The sequence below is a fragment of the Athene cunicularia genome (assembly GCF_003259725.1).
Source record: "Athene cunicularia isolate RWA chromosome 19 unlocalized genomic scaffold, athCun1 chr19_part1, whole genome shotgun sequence".
Taxonomy (NCBI): Eukaryota; Metazoa; Chordata; class Aves; order Strigiformes; family Strigidae; genus Athene; species Athene cunicularia.
Window position 1 is genome coordinate 9200273 of NW_020799124.1, and position 19213 is coordinate 9219485.

General features: G+C 49.7%; 1 protein-coding gene across 5 annotated transcripts in view; it reads left to right on the forward strand.

The window, feature by feature from the left end:
• GTF2IRD1 (GTF2I repeat domain containing 1) overlaps positions 1–16563 on the forward strand; it is a 44842-nt gene extending 28279 nt beyond the window's left edge. For 2 of the 5 annotated variants that reach the window (XM_026861442.1, XM_026861443.1), the window contains exons 19-27: positions 812–895; positions 1921–2104; positions 2847–2875; positions 8304–8351; positions 11741–11818; positions 13723–13915; positions 14437–14474; positions 15445–15581; positions 16310–16563. In XM_026861442.1, the coding sequence (XP_026717243.1) occupies positions 812–895; positions 1921–2104; positions 2847–2875; positions 8304–8351; positions 11741–11818; positions 13723–13915; positions 14437–14474; positions 15445–15581; positions 16310–16384 (866 nt within the window). In that variant the 3' untranslated portion in view covers positions 16385–16563. Of the gene's footprint in view, positions 1–811; positions 896–1920; positions 2105–2846; positions 2876–6081; positions 8098–8303; positions 8352–11740; positions 11819–13722; positions 13916–14436; positions 14475–15444; positions 15582–16309 lie in introns of those variants that run through there. The other 3 variants (XM_026861445.1, XM_026861444.1, XM_026861446.1) reach the window with 3 other exon arrangements.
• Positions 16564–19213: the final 2650 nt, after the last annotated feature.

The window sequence follows — 19213 nt, forward strand, 5'->3', positions numbered from 1 at the left end:
GGTCGAGGCGGAGTCCCTGGCCTCTTGCGGAGGGTGTGTAGAGCAGATGTGGAAGGGAACAGCTGTAGGGTGTCAGGGCTCAGTGGGTTGGCAGAGGAGCGGGGCAAGGCAAGGATGGGAGGAGGAGGTGGCGTGAGAGGAGGGAAGGACAGGCAACCAGAAGACAAGGCGTGTAGCCGTGGCAGCAGTCCCATGGGTCCAAGGAAGAGGCTCAAAGTCCTCTGGATGGTGGCCTAATTAACTGGCTTTGCTTATCTCACTGTCTGACCTTGTGAGATGCATAATTAAGTCTTCCGAGCCTCGGGGTTTGCCTTTTCTGGGGCTTTTTTTCACCTGGGTGGTGATGTTTGTATGAACATCACTCCAGCCCGCCACGCGCTGGCAGCTGGCGTGGTTTGGGGGAAGGAGTGATGGTGAGATGCCCATGGGCTGGGGGGGCAGGTGTTTCCCTGCTCGAGCACCCCTTTTCCTCAGGCTGTGGGGGCCTGCAAGGGTTTGCAGAGAGGGTACAGAGACTTTTCAAAGGCTTTGGCTTTACAGAGAGGCTTTGGAGTGCGTTTTATTTTAACGCCGGTAATTATCGCAACTGAATCTTCGATTTCATGCGGCCTTTATTCTTAGCAAACAGGCGGGGGAAAAAAACCCATATTTCTGTTTAGATTATTTTTAAGGACTTTGAATGGCCCACTCCAGAGATTAGCTAATTGCAAGATAAGGACTTTCCTATAATTAGAAAATGGCATTACTTAAAAGTCACAGAGTGCCTTTTAATTTACCAGCAGAAGTCCATAATTGTTTCTTTATTTTACAGAAAATTATGATGCCAGACTTTCCAGAATAGACATCGCTAACACGCTGCGGGAACAAGTCCAGGACCTGTTCAATAAGAAATATGGTGAGAAACCAGGGGGGAGTTGGTTTTATTCCCCCTTTATTCCCTCCTAATTTTTTGCTCCCTACCCTTTGTTTCTCCTCCCGTTTCCTCCTCGCCAGGTGCATTCTCTCACCTTCCCCTTGAGCAGCTGGGAGCTGGGCAGGGAGTGGTGGGTCTGGGAATTGGTGTTCTTTGCTGCAGGCACTTGCTGCCTCAGCAGCTCCCACACAGGACAGGGGAGCCCATGATGGGGAGTGTGCCGCAGCCCTTCCTTCCTGCTGCCTGCCCTTCCAGCTGCCTCCCTTTCCCAGCCATGTTTTCATGGTTGGTTTTTTTTTCCTTTTAACCCCAGCTCTGTGCAGAACAATGATGGTAAATTCATTAGCAGAGAATTGCGGAGCTGTGGGAGTGCAGGAGGTGGTGGGAGGTTGGGAAGGGACTAAGGAGGGGAGGTAGCAAGCACTCGCAGGAGCACTGGGGGATGAGTAGATGCTGCCCCTATCCCCAGGGCACCTACCCAGGCTCTGCAGGGCACTCCATGACCTGCCTGCCCCAGCATCTGTTCTTTATCAAACAAGACAGGGAAATGCTTTTATCTTCATTTCCTAGTCAGGGGTAAGACTTGTGCAGGTTCCCAGGTATCTGCAAGAGCAATTACTTGCACAGAAATGTGGAGCCTCAGTCTTGCAGCCAGACCTCAGAGAGGGAACATGCCTATGGAGTTATCTCCAAATAATGTCCCAAAGCAAAGAGCAGTGGCTTTCCATCCTTCCCACTGCACGGCATCATTGTACAGGACGGTGCCTCTCCTCGGCCCCACCAGCTCTGCTGTGTGTGCATGGCTGCCTCAGGACCACTTCACTCCCATTGTTGAGACAGCCTGAAAATGTTGATCCTCGACCTAACACTTGACGTGGTGCCTCGAGCAGCCTGCTCATGCCACACTGTGCTTTGGCAGGGCTGGGATGGAGCCAGAGCCACAGTAGAAATGGCATCCCTGGCATCCCATGTGCTTACTGCTCGCTTACCACTCGCTTCTCTCCCAGGTGAGGCCTTGGGGATTAAATACCCCGTGCAAGTGCCATACAAACGGATCAAGAGCAATCCGGGGTCGGTGATTATAGAGGGGCTGCCCCCTGGGATCCCTTTCAGGAAGCCGTGTACCTTTGGCTCACAGAACCTGGAGAGGATATTGGCCGTCGCCGATAAAATCAAGTTCACCGTGACGAGGTATGTGGCAAGAGGTGTCAGCCACCCTGTTGAGCAGGAGGGGGAGAGGAGGGCACCGACCTAAATGCACTCCCAGCTCTGCCAGCCCCACTGGGGCAGGACTGGAAATACTGGAAATGCCTCCAGCCCCCAAGACTGCAGTTACTCAGCAGCTAACACTTGGACAGAAAAGAGAGGATCATACAATAGAGACTCCTGCTCTTTCATCCTGTCTGCTACCCAGGGAGGTAGTGGTGAGGCACTGGCAGGAGAAAACGGTGCTCAGTGTGATGGATGCACAGGCAGAGAAATCCCAGGCCACTTTCTAGGAGGCTTGAGATAGGAGAAACGCTGCTTGGATTATTGTTGGTGCCAGGCAGCACTCAGGGTCCCACAGTGCTTGGGGAGGCGCTGGGCACTGGCCGTTCACGGCAGGTCCTGTGGGTTTTGCAGCCAGAGGGGATGGACACGAGTGGCGGGGGAAAAGGACTTTATCAGTGTATCACTGTCAGGTGAGACAGGGATAAAAATGGTTTCAAGAATGGCTCTGTCACTGTCTCACTGGGCTACGCTGCCTGTCTTCTTACCAATGGGGGGACTGCAAGGACCCTGTCCCCACCGAGCTGCTGCCGGTCCCATGCGAGTCGTGGCACAGCATGTGAAGGACAAGCTATAACCCCAGTCCTCCCGGGGCTCAGTCCAGGCGTGTTGGCTTCCCAGTGGCATTTCATTTTAAAGCTCCTTTTTTCCTTGTTTTTCACAGGCCTTTTCAAGGACTCATCCCCAAACCCGGTAAGAGATGATGCCTTTTTGCCTAAGCAATGCATTGGCCAAGTGTTCAGTGGTGGTCAGGGAGCTGTAAGCTGTGGATGGCAAGCAATTATTTTAGCAGCTAGAGGAAGGTTGCCCCTGACCTCACTTCCCTGGGCTTCCCACTTCGGTTTTGTGTTGTTTAGTGCATTTGCTGAAGTTCCCCTGACCAAGACAGCTGGCCTCAGCATCACCCACCGGTACTGCTGCTGTTGCCTTGAAGTGACAGTATTTTTCAAGAGCTAATCTAGGGCAGGGAGCTGTGTTCTGTATTTAAGAAAGCACATGTTTTCTTAAGCATTTTCTTAAAATAAATAAGTGTTGCAATGAGCTGGCGGGTTCAGTAGCGAGGGAGGGTTGTGGGAAGGGGGTGATGAACCACAGGGTCTGCATCGGGCTGCAGCAGTGTGGCAGTGAAAGCCCTCTCTGGCTTATGGGCATGGTGCATGTGGATATGCCAGGGGAGACGTGGGAGAAGGGAGGACAGGGTGTCTGGGGTGTGCTCCAGACCCAGCTGCAGAGATCACTGTCCTGGAGCCACGTCCTTCCCTGTGCATCACTGTGGTAGCTCTGAATCTCGCTTCTAGGCTGCCCAGAAAAGAGAGCTGCCATCAGAAATGTGGCTAAAAACCTGTCTCAGTTTTAAATGTATGTAATTACAACTGTTGGAAGAACACAGATGGGTGCAAAAAACGTTGTCATCTTTATTGATGGCTTCCCATTTGCTTGGCCAGCCTCCACGGGGATGGCACAATTTAGGGAAGACAAATATGACAGAGAGGAAAACATTTATATGCCCTTATTTGGAACAGTAAAAAGGTGTTAGACGCCTGGGAGGGCTCTAACAAAAAGCGAGCTGCCTGAGAAATTCAGTCCAGGGCACGGTCCCTGTGTCGAGCCTCTGCATCCCTGTGTATGGCCCAGCCAAGGCGATGGGGAGGTCCCTGAGCCCTTTATGGACCTTGGCCTTAGACATCCTGTCTGTTGGTCCTAAGGAGCAAGGTGCCAGCTCGCATCAGCTGCGCCTTAAATGAGCCCTCACTGAAATGCAAGTTTTGCATAACTCTGGTTTTCCATGGAATTACACGGCTATAATGCCAGAGTGAGACAAGGATGTATCCTATCCTCTCCTCCAGCCACATCTTGTCTTCCCGTTCCTCCGCTGTAATCGGTATAATTACGTTAAGAGACGCTGATCTGACACAAATCACACCATTAACAAAGGAGCACATCAGAAGGCAAATACTTCAACCTGCCAGCTGGCTGGAAAACGCAGCCTGATAAATAGAGATGTAGAGGAAATTGATTTTCTTTTCGATGCACAACATTTTTTTTCCTCCTCCAGCTGAACGCTCCCACCATGGGCTGGCCCATGCTAGCACAAACCTAAAGACATATTTTATTCTGTGTATTGTTGTACCCAAGTGGGCTTGGGAGGAGGTCGCAGCATCCCTGCCAGGCTCAGGGCTTCACGCCCTCTCCTCCCTTGGGGGTTTTAAATAAGAACAGTCGCAGGTGAGGGGTTTTTCTTATTTGACATCTCAATTTGTTGTACACTATTTCATATATTTGCTAAATCTTTGTAGACAATTCCAGGATTTACAATTATTTTCTAGTAGTCAGACTAGCACCAGAACATCTCCTCAAGAAAAAAGCTGTTTGTCTTTTGCCCCCCAAAAATCCCCATTGACAGCAATTAACCTCTCGTCTGCTTTTCCACCCCATTACACCAAAGTGGATGGTGGCAACACAATGGTACATTCACTGCCTTGGCTTTAATCACTTTTCATCTGTCTTAACAAAATTAATGATTTCCAAGTAGCCATAGATCATTAAAAATTTAAATTTACGAGTGTTCTTTTTACCTCAATCTTGTGTAGTAAAGTCCTGCTACGTAAAATGAAGAGCTGCAGCAGAAGTGCGTGCTTGGTGTTAAAATCAGTGAAAATCACTTTTATATCGCAGAGGAGCATTAAAATGAAAACAATAGTTACTTCCAAGCAGGATGACATTGCAAAGGCATCTAAAAGCTGGAAAGTCCAGGAGATGACTGTGTAAATATAAGGGAAATGACAGGTTTTGTGGATCATTTTGGCCAAAAATTACTTGAAAAGTACACAGACTAAGGAAAAGGGGAAATTTAACATAATTTAAAAAAAAAAAAAAAAAAGAAAAATCACTTTGGGTTGATTTTAGTTGCCTTTAGGTTAAATTACAGGGTTTAATTTACTTTAAACAAGCTGTGCACTTCCTGCATTGCAAAGAGCATCCCAGACAACTGCAGGACTGCAGAGGACCGGCCTCCTTATCTCTTTCTTTTGGGGACACCCATTTTTTAAGTGCACAGAAACAGATAAAAGGACTTCAATATAATCTGAGTGCCACACACTCTTTTTTCTCGAGATAATCTGTAATTTCTCTGTCGAGATGGTGTCTCGCCCCTAATGGGTCCCAGTGGGGGTTGTGCCTGCAGGGATGTTGTTTGCAGAAGGTTGTTTTGGGGAAGGGGGTGGATTGAGGCTGCTTTTTGGAAAAAGAAAGTCAGTGGTGCTCCCCAATGCCCGAATGAGGTCACTGGCTGCGACTCCCTTCTGCAGTGTGGATTTTCAGCCTTTCAAAGGTGGGATGATGGCCCTGAGGTCACCGGTGCCTCTGCCAGCACTTAACCCGCGTGGGTCCCAGTGGGGCTTCAACCCAGGAGCACAATTTTCCTGGCGTCCTGAGATTTTCCTTTTGATTTCCAGTTTCTTTTCTCCCTACCACTGGTCTCTGCTCTATGAAACCCCTTTTTTGAAAGCAGAATGGTCTTTCAGCATTAAAACAGAAGTGAATGAGCAGGGGTGAAGCTCCAGTGCTATAAACATGGCACTTATCCTTTCTTCTTTCCCGAGGCACAGAGATACAAAACAGGCTTAATTTGAGCCTTTGGAAAAAAAAAAAAAATCAAGCATAAGTAATCTAGCGTGCACACACACACACACACACACAAAATCTTTCTGTATGTTAATTTTTATGTGCTTTGATTGAAAATGTACACCAGCTCCATCTGTCCTATTCCCCAAACTCCCTACCACCCTGATAGATTATTTCCCATACTCCAATTAATAAAGTAGGGCAGGCAGTGTTCTTTAATTAAAAAAACCACACATCCAAGCATCCTTTTTATATATATTTTTTCTAATCACAAGAGCACAGTCCTCCTCAAGACTTTGATGAGATGTGCCTCGCATTGGAAACTCCTAGTAAGAAAAAAAAAAGAAAAGAGGGAAGTGCTTGATGGAGCGGTGATGGGAGCTGAGGTGATGGGAGCTGAGCACATCTTGCTCCATCACAGGTTGCTTATTGAGGTCCATGCCCCTCTCCCTTCTCCCCCTCAGCCTTGATGTTTAACCCTTGAAGGAGCAGACAGGTTATTTCTCCTTCTGATCCACCTTCCTGTTATCCAGGGTGAATTATTTTTTAGTGTTCAGTGTTTCTAGTCTGAAGGTGAAAATTCAAGCAGGTACTGTGAATAGCTGTGGAGCTTCAAAGCCTGTTTCTAAGCATCTCCACAATTCCAGTCAACTTTTTCTTTGCCAATTTTTTGTCTCCTTTTCCCTTTCACCTGTGTGTGTGGCATCCTCGCACTGACAAGAAGGCAGCACCATCACCCGGCTCATCCCAGCCCTTGTGTTTGCTTTGCTCTTGTCTCCCTCTCCCCCCCCCCTCCCAGACTCATATCCTGCCACGTCCTTCAGAAACCCCAAGCCCCGGTTTTTCAGGGTGCTCATCACACAGCGAGATGGGTGCTGCTCCGTCCTGGCTGTGGTCTGGCACTTAGGGATGTGCTCCGTGCCTCGCAGCAGTGGCTGTGAGCCTGGTGGGATACCTCCCATCGTTAAGGCTGAGCAGCACATGTGGGTTACCAGGACAAGAAATTTTAATTATCTTTCTTAATCAGCATGATCTCATAACGGCACCTTGAAATCTTCACCTGAAGTGCTGCAAATGCGTTTGAGCTGCTGCCAACCAAATGAAATGCCACACTGCCCTTCCTAAAGCAGTTCTGGTCATATTGGAAAGATGCTGTTGTATGCTTTTCTTTCTTGCTGCCTGCCTGCCTGCAGTCTGCCTGCGCTCCTGCCCATGCTTCTGCCTGCATACCTCCTTGACAGGAGCTACACCAGGAACTCATTCCCTCTTGGCCTGGACTTTAGTTTGTCTTTCCCAGTGCTGGCATGACCCATCTCTTCCCCTTTGCAATGCATATTTGCCTCAACATTGTGCATGGCAGGTGGTGCCCACTGGGTGCCCACACAGGCAGGGTGTCACCCAGCAATTTGGGGGACCAGGTGACGGGCAGCATCACTTATTTTCTGGCTGGGTTCTGCTGCATACAGGCCAGGATTTGTCTGCCTGCAGCACCAGCAGTGCAGGGTCCAGCCCAGCACCCCGGCTCACCACGGGCTGCACCGCAATGCCGGTGCCTGCAGCTGCCCTGTGCAAAACCCCATGTTTTTCTGTTCCTTTGGTGCCACTGAACTGAACTGAAGCACTCTCCCTGCACATGGAGGCATGAGCAGAGCTCTTGTCTTCTGTGTGCTGCAGTGGCTGCTTTCCTGAGCCTGCTTGAAATGTTTGATGCATGTTTTGAGCTACTGCAGATTGCTTGTACCTCTGCTCCGCAAATTCGGACACCTCTGCTCTCTCCCCTCATCCCCTCCAGTTTGCTCCTGCCTGCGTGCTGCCATTCGGCAGTAAGAGCTTTCCTCATGCCACAGCCTGCAGCCCCCGTCCTCCCCGCTGGCTCTCCCCGTGGCTGCTTCATTCCCCCTTTTGCCCACCATGCAAATCCTGGCCCTAGCCCTATCCCTGCTGCTTTTCCCCAGGAAATTCATTTCTTTTTGATATCACTCGTCACTTTGGAGTCAATGGCGAGCACCAGCCTCTCCTTAGGGATCCCTTTTTTTCCCATTTTCCCCCATTGCTGTAGAACTGACACAATTTCCCTGTTTGCTTTTCATCTGCTTTAACCTCAGATATTTTTTTCTCCTCCAGCACCGGTGCAGCCCTGCAGCACAACTGCTGCTGCTTTGGCACATGCCATAAATGCTGCCATTCAGCTACGTATCCCTGGCACGTGTGGACCTGGAGCTGCTCAGGAGTGCAGTGTAGCTCAGGAGATGCTCACAGGCTCAAGCACATCCCAAAATGGGTCCCTGCTGTGCGCACCAGGCAGTTATTTAGCTACCGAAACCATCTCTGTGCCAAGGGGCCTCAGGACCAGAGGAATTTTAAGCTGCTAGGGACAGTGTCATCCTGGGTTTTGCTTTGTTTGTGACCAAGAAACCAAGCTGCAGCACTCATGGCTCTCTTTTTCTTTCTCTCTTTTTTTTTTTTTTTTTTTGTCTTCTTTTAACTTGCGCTGTAGCCCCTAGACGGATAACATCATTGGAAAAAGCCTACGCTGCCTTGAATGGTACGTAGCTCAGTTGATGCATCGTAGATGGTAGCAGACAAGAAATGCACTTGCGTTTTAATATGGGAATGAAAATGTCTTAAACTCCCAAATTTCAGGTATTTCTTTTTCCTCTCTGCTCTGTTTCCCTGTGATACCAAGAACTGAATGATGCAGGATGTGTTTAACAGTATTTTATCATTGTTATGAATTCTCTCTGCATTTCTAAGCACCATTGCTACAGTCCCTGGGTACTGGTGCCGGTTCTGTGCCAGACAGACCAACCTGCCACATGATCCTCAGCTCATCCACGTGTCTGAGCAATTAATTTGTTAAAAAATCCACTTGCCATTCACAAGGAGAGCTTGCACAGATGTGGGTTGGGGTTTTTTTGTTTTGCTTTAACACATCCTTTGGGCCAGGGTTGGTGTGTAGTCATGTAGGCTCTGGGGATTTAATATATATACTAATTTACAGAAGTAAAGAAGAGCCCATCTGCCTGTATCTATGGCAGGGCACAGCATATCTCTGGCAGATCCAGGCTTAGTCCCATCAGCTGGGATTCTGGCTGCATGTCTAGATGTTAATTGCCTGCTCCTGCAAGTTTATAGCTCTGCTCTGAAAACATGCATATGTTGAGCTAATTTGAACTGTATTTAAACCTGAGTTACTGTGGAATAGCCTCAGTAAAGTCAGTGGATTTATTCTGGGTTTACACAGGAGTGTAATTGAATTGCACCCACTAAAGCTGGAAGGGGGAAGAGGTGTGTATTTATCCTCTCAAGATCCAGGGCCACATCCTGACCGCTGTAAACAGCCTACCCTGGCTGGGTGTTTCTTTCACACAACTGGGATTGCCTGAAGAAGGGACCTGAGCCACTTGCCTGGTGGGATGTGTTGGGCAGTGGCTGTTTCCCTGATGAACTGGGCTTCATGCCAGGTGTTGGGATAGCAGGAGGTTGTAACTCCAAGCGAGGTGGCTGGGTGGAGGACGTGCATCACCTGGAGCAGCACCCCAGGATGCTGGCAGCAGCATGGGGAGGAGGCAGGCTCTGCCTGGTACCCTGCCTGGCCGTGCCATGGCTTCACCCCTGAGATCTGGGCTCTGCATGTGGCATTGAAAACCCGTACAGGACCATTATTTATCCATGGGATACCTTGGATTTGGTTTTGTTGTGTTTTTTTAAAGTCACTAGAAGAATAGGTGCTGTTTGGAATCCTGCTGTTCAAAAGCAGACAGCTAAACCCTGTTTTTAATAACTACTGAATATGACTTGGCTTTTCTAAAAGAAATGTCAAGCTCTGACAAGTCCTACTGGAAAAGAGAAAATGGTGCTTTAACAATGTGACCACTTGTATGTAAGTGCCTGTGGAGAGAGTGGGGCTCCTCACTTCAGGCAAGGAGGATTGGAAAGAAAAAAGTCAATCAACTGGCTACTTTCTTTAAATTAAAGAAATAAAAATTTGATAGCACAGCATGCATAAACCTGCTTTATGGGAAGGACTCTGCACATCCCAAGAGTGCCGATGGCTTCCTTGAGTCAATTATTTCCCAAACCAGAATGTCTAAAGTCACAAGTAGATGGAGGTCCCTCCTGCCCGGAGCCGCTTGGGGACGGAGGGGCAGGTCCCCAGGAAGCAGCGCCGCTGGCCAGAGCCTCCTCTCTGGCTTCTCTGTTATGCATGCTCAGTTCCAGGTTTTTCATGGCATTTGTTTGTGTCCTTGGATGGGAATTTGGGAGTCCTGCCCACCACAAGGTGGGAAAAAACCCCCATGGGATCTTGTTTCTTCACTCAGGTCGCTCAGGGCATGAGCGGAAAGGAAAGAGCTGCTGTGTTTTTCAGTCCCAGAGAATTAAATGAGTGAGAACACTTAATTTTGGTGTTTCTTTGTCTGCTACCATCTACACATCCATATGGGTGTGTATATACAGCCCAGAAACTGAGCATCAGTGACAAGGAAGTCGCAGAGGGAGCCCGCAGGGTTTGCCCTCACAAGCCTGCCATGGCCTTGGGCGCAGCACTGCAAGGCAAGGTCTTGGTTCTTGAAATCAGAGCTCCTTGGCAGCATTTATTTGATTTTCTTCTATTTTATATATATTTTTGCTCCATCCCTTTCAAGCTGCTTTGTTGCCATTTCTGGATTTGAGCAGGGCTTGGCCCCAAGGTTCCTTCACAGAAACTTCTCCCTTTTTTTTTTCCCTAGTTATATCCAGACAAAACTATTGTTTTCCAGGGGAATGGGAGGCTTTTTTGAGGCTGTACCCTGCAGTAGCAGGGTGTGGAGATTTAAGGGTGCTAGCTTGCTTGGGGACCCTCATCAGCAGGGTGGCTGAGGCGTGTGATTTCTGCTGGGGCGCCGAGCACTGGGCTCTGAGACCCCATGTAGGGAGGCAGGGACTGGTGTTAGGTTTTCAGCTAGTGTTTAAAACAAAACTGCAAGCCATGTGTTTGCCTAAAGCCAAAATCATAATCATGTGATTGCTCAAAATCAGAATCAAAATCATACGATTGCTCAAATTCAAATTAAATAGCTGCAGACCAGGGGTAGAGGATGCTCAAGTCCCTCATGCTGCGGTTTGCAGCACTCACTTTGATGTTTTAAATAACCGTCCTGGATTTCCACCCCGTGGTGTGCTAGCCAGGGTGAAAATGCCTGCCTTGGGAGCAGTGAGGCTCATGGTGGTGATACCTGCTCTCTGGGAGGGCCCCTCCACCCCCGAGCTGGCCCTGCACTGCACTCCCCAGCTGGCTCAGGGCTGGGGGGGTGACCCTGGCGAGAGGCAGATAAGGTTCATTCAGTTGGTGCTTTATACCTGCAGGGTGAAAAAGCATCAAAGGGGCCCAGTACTGACCCCAGTCGTTTTTTCTGGAGCCCCCTGAGGATGCTGAATAGTTGGGGGGAAAATCTACTGACATAGACACGTTGTTTGAAATGAGAGAACGGAGGGGAAGCTGTTTGGCACGATGAGGATAATTTAAAAAGCTAGTAAAGCCAAGCTGATTATATGGCATATTATAAAACAATACTGTACTTAGGAGCCCGGCTATAAAAGCGCTATCTCATTCCTTGATATCACTTGTGGGAGCATTCGTGGCACTGAGGGCCTGAGTCTCTGTTGCTTTGCATATTTTGCAGTCCTTTACAGCACCGCAAAGTGGATGTAAAATGCTCTCAGCCGTGGCAGCGCGTGGCAAATGCAGATTTGGCAGCATTTTATAGCCACTTTGCACAGTTCTAAAAGGTGACGCAAGGTGCAGCCGCAGAGCAGCCACCTCTGAGGTGTCCCCACGCTGCGCTGGAGCAGAGGGACAGAGACACGGTTGTGTGTTGTGAACAGTGGGGTGGAGTTTCCAGGGGCTCAGAAAGAAACAGGGTATGTTATTCCCTGTCCTTTTTTGCTTTGCAGATGAGGATGATGCCAACAGGCTCGGAGAGAAGGTGATTCTCCGAGAGCAAGTGAAAGAGCTTTTCAATGAAAAATACGGTGAGTCTCCCATCTGCACGCATCGCCAAGCAAGTTTGTTTTTGCTGACAGCAGCCATAGTTAAAATTAATTCGACTGAAGGCCTCTATTTATAGGCCAAGCGCACGGCAGCCTGCTGCAGCACAGGTTTCGTCCCACTGCTTCACGTTACAGCCTGTCCCCAGGGATGTTTCCAGTGTCTCGCTCCCGGCAGGTGGGACCGTGACCTTCTTGTTGACAGCTCATCCTTGGCGAGGGGAGGGAGGATGGAAAAACGCAGCCAAGGAGCAGGATTTGTTCAGTCTGCTGTCAGCCTTTGATGCATTTTTAACGTGTTCTGAGCCGGCGTGAGCCACGATGTGTGTGCTGAGTGTGCCTGCCCTGCGCCAGCCTGCTGGCAGGCAGCCCCTGCCTGCTCTGCCTGCCAGGCTGGGAGCAAGGCTGGAGCTGCAGCCCGACATGGGGCACGGCTGGGGAAAAGCGTGCTGGAGCCGTGGTGGAAAAGGAGGTCAGGAGATTGAAGGAGATTTGAAAATGTCGTTTGCAGGCTCCTTGTGCTGCCTCGCAAACCCCTCCTTCCACCCGTCCTTGGGGAAAGGCTCAGCAGGAATAGCAGCCAGCTGGGGGGGGTGGAGGAGCCAGCCACAGGGTGCACAGCCCGGAGCAGGGTCACTGTCTTGGCTGTCCCCTCGCCACCGTTTGGGTGCAGCTTGAGTAAGTACTGAGCAGTTGCTTCTCAACCTGCGACTCCCCGGGGCTGTGCAGCCGGGCCACGGCGGGTCGGTGGCACCCGCCGCTGCAGTGCGGTGGCTTGCCTCCCTCCCCAGAATAACTGCCTGAAGGAAAACAGCCAAAATGATAACAAAGCAGTGAGGAATATCATTCTCCTTTCTCAAGTCTTCCCTTGTCAAGGCTGCTCGCCCTCCCCACAAGTCCTTTTTATTTTGGGGTGCTGCTCGCAGCTGTGTGCTGCTTTGGGGGTGGGTTTTCCCTGTTGGAGGTGCCAGCATGCGGGTGCAGCTCCCCAGGGAGGCTGGTGCCCATGCTCTGAGCATCCCCATCCACCCCAGCTCAGCAGCACTCGCCCCATGGCAGGGCTGAGCCCACAGCAGATCCCTGCATTCCCATGGTCCTGGCACTGTTTATGAAACACAAGGTGCCAGAAGGGCTCCAGGGACAAACTCCCTGCAAGAAAAGCCAGAAATGTGGCTGAGGGGCAGCTCACACCTTCAGGTCTGCGGGCTGCAGAGACCTGAGGTGAGAGGAGGCTCTTACAACTGGGACCAGCGCAGGAGGGGGGGATGTTCACTGCTCCATGCTGTACAGGAACTAAAGGGGTACCTAGAGGGGTGAGCAGCAAGTTTAAGTCACACAGATTTTTAATACAGCAAGAAATTAAATTGTGGTATTTCAATGCCACAGAATATAGTGAAGGCTAAAGGGATAAAGTGATTCAAAAAATGGTCAGGAGCGATGTGTGATGATGAGTGATGGATGTGATCTCCACCCCAGTGACATCCAAACCTGCTGACAGCAGGAGGCAAGAGAAGACAGGCACATTTACCCCATTTTTCCCCTCTCCTGGGCTGTCCCCCACACTGCTGCTGCTGGCCCAGCCGTGGGCTGGTGCGAGAGTGACGATGGGTGTGCTCTGCACAGAGGAGAGGCAGGTGTGCAAGTGCTGGTCCTGTAAAACAGCCCTCACCTGAGAGTCTGGCAGGATCCTAAATGCAGACTAACAGAGCAGGCAATACATTGAGCAGGCAGATGTGAAATGGCTGGGTGTGATGTGGCTGCAGCAAAGATCAGGCATCACAGCAGCTGTGACTTCCCAAAGTCCTCCCAGGGCTCTTGGTCCTTTGTTGGCTGGATGCAGAGCCCTGTGGGGTAAAGCCAGTGCTTTGTCCTCTGCTCTGCTGTTACAGGAGAGGCTCTGGGCTTGAACCGGCCTGTCATGGTGCCCTATAAACTCATCAGGGACAGTCCTGACGCCGTGGAGGTTACCGGGCTGCCAGATGACATCCCTTTCAGAAACCCCAATACCTACGACATCCATCGGCTGGAGAAGATCCTGAAGGCACGGGAGAGCATCCGGATGGTGATTATAAACCAGCTCCAGTAAGTTCCCCCAGCTCTGCAACTTTCTGTTCATTAAGTGTTGCCCTTCCTTCTCCCCCTCACGGCTGGAGATAAGCGTTACCCTTCCTTCTCCAGCCGTGAGGGGGTAAGTCACTGCGAGGCCACTGGAGCTGGGTCATACCACCGCATACCCACGGAGGACCCACTCCATCCCCAGCATCTGCTGTCCTGTGCCACAGGGACATGCTCAGCCATGGCTGGGCACAGCAAAGCGTAGGCAGGGGTGGTTTATCCCCTCTTCTTTGCAGAGTTTGTGATGATGGTGCTGGGAAGGAGCATGGCACAGGGGCAGATAACCAAACAGCTCAGAGACCCAGCTGAGATATTTCGGGTTGCTTCCCTCTGAGGAGCGGTGGGGAGGCTCCGTGTCCCATCCCCATGCAGAGGGGTGTCGGAGGAGACAGCTCGGGGTGGGGGCCTGGGCTGTGTCCCAGCAGAACAGGCACGTAAGGGAGAAATGACAGCGACTGCCTGCTCTCACTCCCTTGTCTCTCACACAGGCCGTTTGCTGAAATCTGCACTGAGGCCAAACAAACAGGTAAGCAGAGGGCTAAGAAATAACTGGCTTTCCCTGCCCTGTGGCAGAGAGAATACATGGGCAAAATGGATGGGGACAGAGGGTCATTCAGACCTCCTGCATCCCCAGGGAAGGTTGGGAAGAAGATCCTACCTGGAGAAAAAAACCTTGAGCTCAGCATCTGTTCAGGAACAAACCATCCTCTTAGATGTCTGCACTTCTGTGAGCTGAGGAAAGACTGGGCTGTTAGACTCAAACTTTCAGTGTATTCTGGAGGATATGATTATCCCTTTCCCATTAGCAATTTACTCACCGTGAGCAATTTATTCGCTGGTTAAAGCCCTTAATTTGAGCCATCATTTAGCAGTTTTGCTTCTAAGGAAATAGGTTTCTGTGATCACTGCAAATGCATTTCTCTCTCTGTCCCATCCTCCCCAATAAATCTCAGCCAGTTTTAATCAAATGTGTCAGAATTAGCAGCCCCAGAGATAATTAGGAACCTTTTAGTTTTATGAAAATAGGTGGCTAGGTAGAGGAGAGATCGGGCATGTAAGAGCATGCCTGAAACCTCACGTAAAAAGAGATGCATGAGAAACTTCATATATGCAGATATATATGGGTATATCATATATGCGGATAGATAGATAGATAGATATATATATATATATATATGGACATACTGTCATCACAGCTGGCACCTTCACAGCCCCAAAGCATCCAGCACAGACTCAGGTCTGTAGGATATCAGGCTCTGTAAGTTCTGGAGTTTGAGGTTCATTTATTTGGGGGATTTTCTTTGCTGGTGCCTGAGGAACGCTGGCAGCTCTGTATCAGGTCAGGGAGGCCAAGCCCATGTCACCAGCAGTGGCACAGCGGATCACCGTGGGGGGATGTTCAGCGGGAGGCACGGTTGGAGCAGCAGGGTGGGTCCCTGCATTTAGGGACCACTCACAGGGCTTGGACGCCTCATGCCTTCCCTCTCTCCCTGCAGAGAAAGACACCAGCATTCCCAAACGGAAGCGGAAGAGGATCTCCGAAGGGAACTCGGTATCTTCCTCTTCCTCATCTTCCTCTTCCTCTTCTTCCAATATGGAGTCTACATCATCAACAAATCAGATCTCACTTGTGGTAAAGCCTTCCAAATATTAGGGGGGTTACTGCCTACCTATCTTTCTGCTTCAGGATGCTGCTCTCCTTGAATCATCACCACCTCCCTCCGCCTGACAAACACTATAAAGTGTGACATAAAATGGCACAAGCAGGTTTGGCGAAGGAGGGGACAGCTGTGGGGCTGCCTTTTCCTGACGAGTTTGTCTGGAGGGGTCAGCAGAGTGAGGCGCCCTCCGCCCCTCAGGGGGATGTTCAGCATTAGCGGGAGCCGCACATGAGACAGGCTCGAGCAGATCCCTCAGCCCATCCAGGTTAAAACACTGGTGCTGGTGGCAGCACCCGGCGGTTCCCTGTGATCTGAACTGCGCCGGGGATGCTGCTTCAGCTCCAGCTCCGTCCCAGGAGTGATGCAGAGCTCCAGCGTGCAGTGAAATTGCAAAAATAGGAAACAAAACAGGGAGGTGCATCCAACTGCTCTCCCTTAGGGCTTGGCTTTGGTTGTGAATGATACAAAATGCTTTTAAAATATAATAATTAAAAAAAAAGTGCAAGAGAAATATAAACTTAGAAGGTTGTTTTTGTCAGGTTTGCCAGTGCTATTTTGGTTTGGGGTTGGTTCTTTTCTCTTATTTGGAAAGTGGGATCAACAGCCCGTGTCGGAACATGTCAGAGATTTGATGTATGCATGGTTTTGTGTTGTGTCCTAACAGAGACTTTTGCCTTCTTTTTCTCTCCCTCTCTTTCAGCAATGGCCCATGAACATGTACATGTTAGACTATGGTGGTCTAAACGTCCAGATCCCAGGACCTATTAACTATTAGACCTCAATACCGAATAAGAACCTCAAATGAAAGAATAAATAAATAAATGTAATTTATGTAAAAAGTGTATATTCCAATATGTATCAATGCCTTTTAGTTTTTCCAATGATTTTTACACTATATTCCTGCCATCAAGGCCTTTTTAAATAAAAATAAAAAGTGTTGCCTTGCTCTTAAAAGTACTTATTTTATTACGTATATTATTGATAAATAGCATTCATAGGTAAGAGTAAGTGCAGGATGGCACCCCTGGGCAGACCTTGTCATGCTTTGGTTGATCAGTAAAATCCTTCATGTCACCAGTGCTTGAAACCAAGAGGTTTGACATGTTTTAATGCTTCATATAATTTAGATCAAAGGCATAAAAATTTACGTACAGAGCTATAGGAGGAGTGGTACCAAACTGCAGCAGTGACAGACGAGGGAATCAGCCCTTATGATCACGCATGAGAGATCTGTGCCCACGAGTCCCACTGGCTCTGGAGCAGAAGCGGGTTTGGATGAAGCAGGAGGGAGGTGTCAGGCCCCCCAAGGAGCGAGATGCCCCCCAGGCCCTCTCGTGTCTGGCCTCCTGCCGCCCCAGACTTGGGAAGGCACAGAAGGAATTTTGGTTGCGTGCGTTTAACCGGCTTCTGAACCAGGAAAAGATTTTCATCGGGTGAAGTCCTTTGCTATTTATGATTTTCGAAGATGCTTTCCGGGGGGGAAAAGCTCCCACAGTAAGTACAAGCTGATCTCACTGATGCTCCACAGGTTCCATAATGCTTGACCAAAAGCTGCCAGTGGCGTTGCTGAGAGCATCCAGGCGAGTCCCTGGGCTCCTCCACGTGCCCTGGGCCGCTTCACCCCATATAAGAAGAAACCCAGTAAACTGAGAGATATTATTTGATATCTGTGCAATTTAATTTCATTCCACTCCTCGAGTCTGGCAGCAGAAGCTAACGGCGCTGACCAGTTACTAACCACTGCACATATTTAACTCGTGCTTTGTGTCTGCTGAGAGCCGTGCAAGGGTGAGATGTGGCGGGCGGCGTAAGAAGCCAACGAGAAGAAACCTCTCAGCTTGTCTGTAGGTAAATGCAGCCCAGTAGGACCCACCAGTGAAGCAAGATGCCCTGGGGCTCATAGTTTTGGTGTCCTCCCAAGCAGCAACACGCAGCATCCCTGTGGGGTGACCATTGCCAGGCGTCCCTCCAGGCTGCAGGATGGGTCACAGCCCTTTCACAGAGCAAACCTGCCCCGAAAGCACTGGCCATAGTCTGCTGGAGGGTGGACGGTAGCAGACAGGATCCAAGTCACTTGTGACAGCTTTTCTGAATGCAATGTGCTGCTTTATTTGTTTTATGGGTTTTTGGTCTGCTCGAGTCCTTGTTTTCAGGCCATGGGAGCGTTTTGATGGTGGGTAGAAGTGTTTCAAGGCAGCTGCGATTTTATTTCCTGGCTCTGGACTTGCATTTGCTGTGCAAAGTTAGATGCAAATGATCACATGAGATAATAAAAGCCCAAACAAATGTAGGAGACGGCACAAAGGCAGCAGCCAAAAGAAGGGCAAAGATCTGTATCAGTGACCCCAATTAGAAATACAGTTTGACATCTGAGCGGTTGGCATCAAAATCTGAAGTCTTTCATGTATCTGCCTGATGCTCAAACCTGTGGCATCTCCAATTAGGAAACAAAGAAACAAGATTCAGAGGTAAAAATACAATTTTCTCTTCCCAAATGTCTGAAAGGGACTTATTCACAGATCAAACCCCACCGAGTAGGTGTCTCCTAAGAGGGCACACTCATTATATTTTGAATTTTCTTTTTTTTGCCATTAAAATATAAAGGTCTGGTGCCGTAGCATCGAAGGCAGCAGTGTGGTTCAGTAATGAGCGGAGACGTTTGAGGCTGCCCCAGGTCTGCTGCTGGTCCGGGCATCCCACGCAGGCGCCGGTGGTGCGGGGAGGCTGCTCGCAGGCTGTAGGTCTGGAGCACTGCACCCTGCACGGGGCCCTAATTACTGCTGCTGAAAGGCAGGGGTGAACGCAGGCAGTGGAGTTAAATTAGGGCATAGGAGCTACACTGGGGACTAATGATTTAGTTCAGAAAGCCAAATGCAATTGTAAAGGCTGTAAATGGAGGGGGGGAATGGAAGCCAAGCAAGGAGGCAGCGTAGGGTTGTTTCCCCGCTCTGCCTCTTCCCTCTCCCCCAGCCAGCAGCCCCGGCTCGGAGCCTGGTTAGCAAGATGGGGCAGGGGAAGGCTGGCTGTGCCGTTAGGACACAGGCTGAGCCAAAACTCAGGGCTCGGGTTTTCTTCCCTCAATTTCCTGATCCATTAATTGGAGCTCCACGTGCCCCCAGCCCCGGTCACCAAAGGGCAGCTCCTGCCCCGTCCCATCTGCTTGGCTGTGAAGTTCCGTGGCTGCCCCGCACCTCCAGTATCCCTGGTTGAGACTGCTGGGTTCTGGTAATAGATATATTTTGGGAAATGAAGCGCAGTAATTCCCACAGTAATTTCAGAGAGTTTCAGGGCCACAACATCTACTTTTCATTCTCCCTGGCTGAGGTGGGAAACTCTTGCCCTCGCTGCCTGCATGACCCAGAAGCGCTGACCCTTCCCAATTTGGAAAAATGACAGATATTGCTTTATTACTGTTTTCCCTCAGCTGTAATTCTTACATCTTCCCTAATCTCAATCCTGCAGTTGCAGGGTATTTTTATACCCAGTTTTTGTGTGTAACGTGATTATCTGCTGAATGGAATCCGCTCCATTACAATTAGATGAGTGAAGATGCAGATCTTAACACTTGAGCCACGTTCCTCATTTATTACTTTTCAAAGACTTT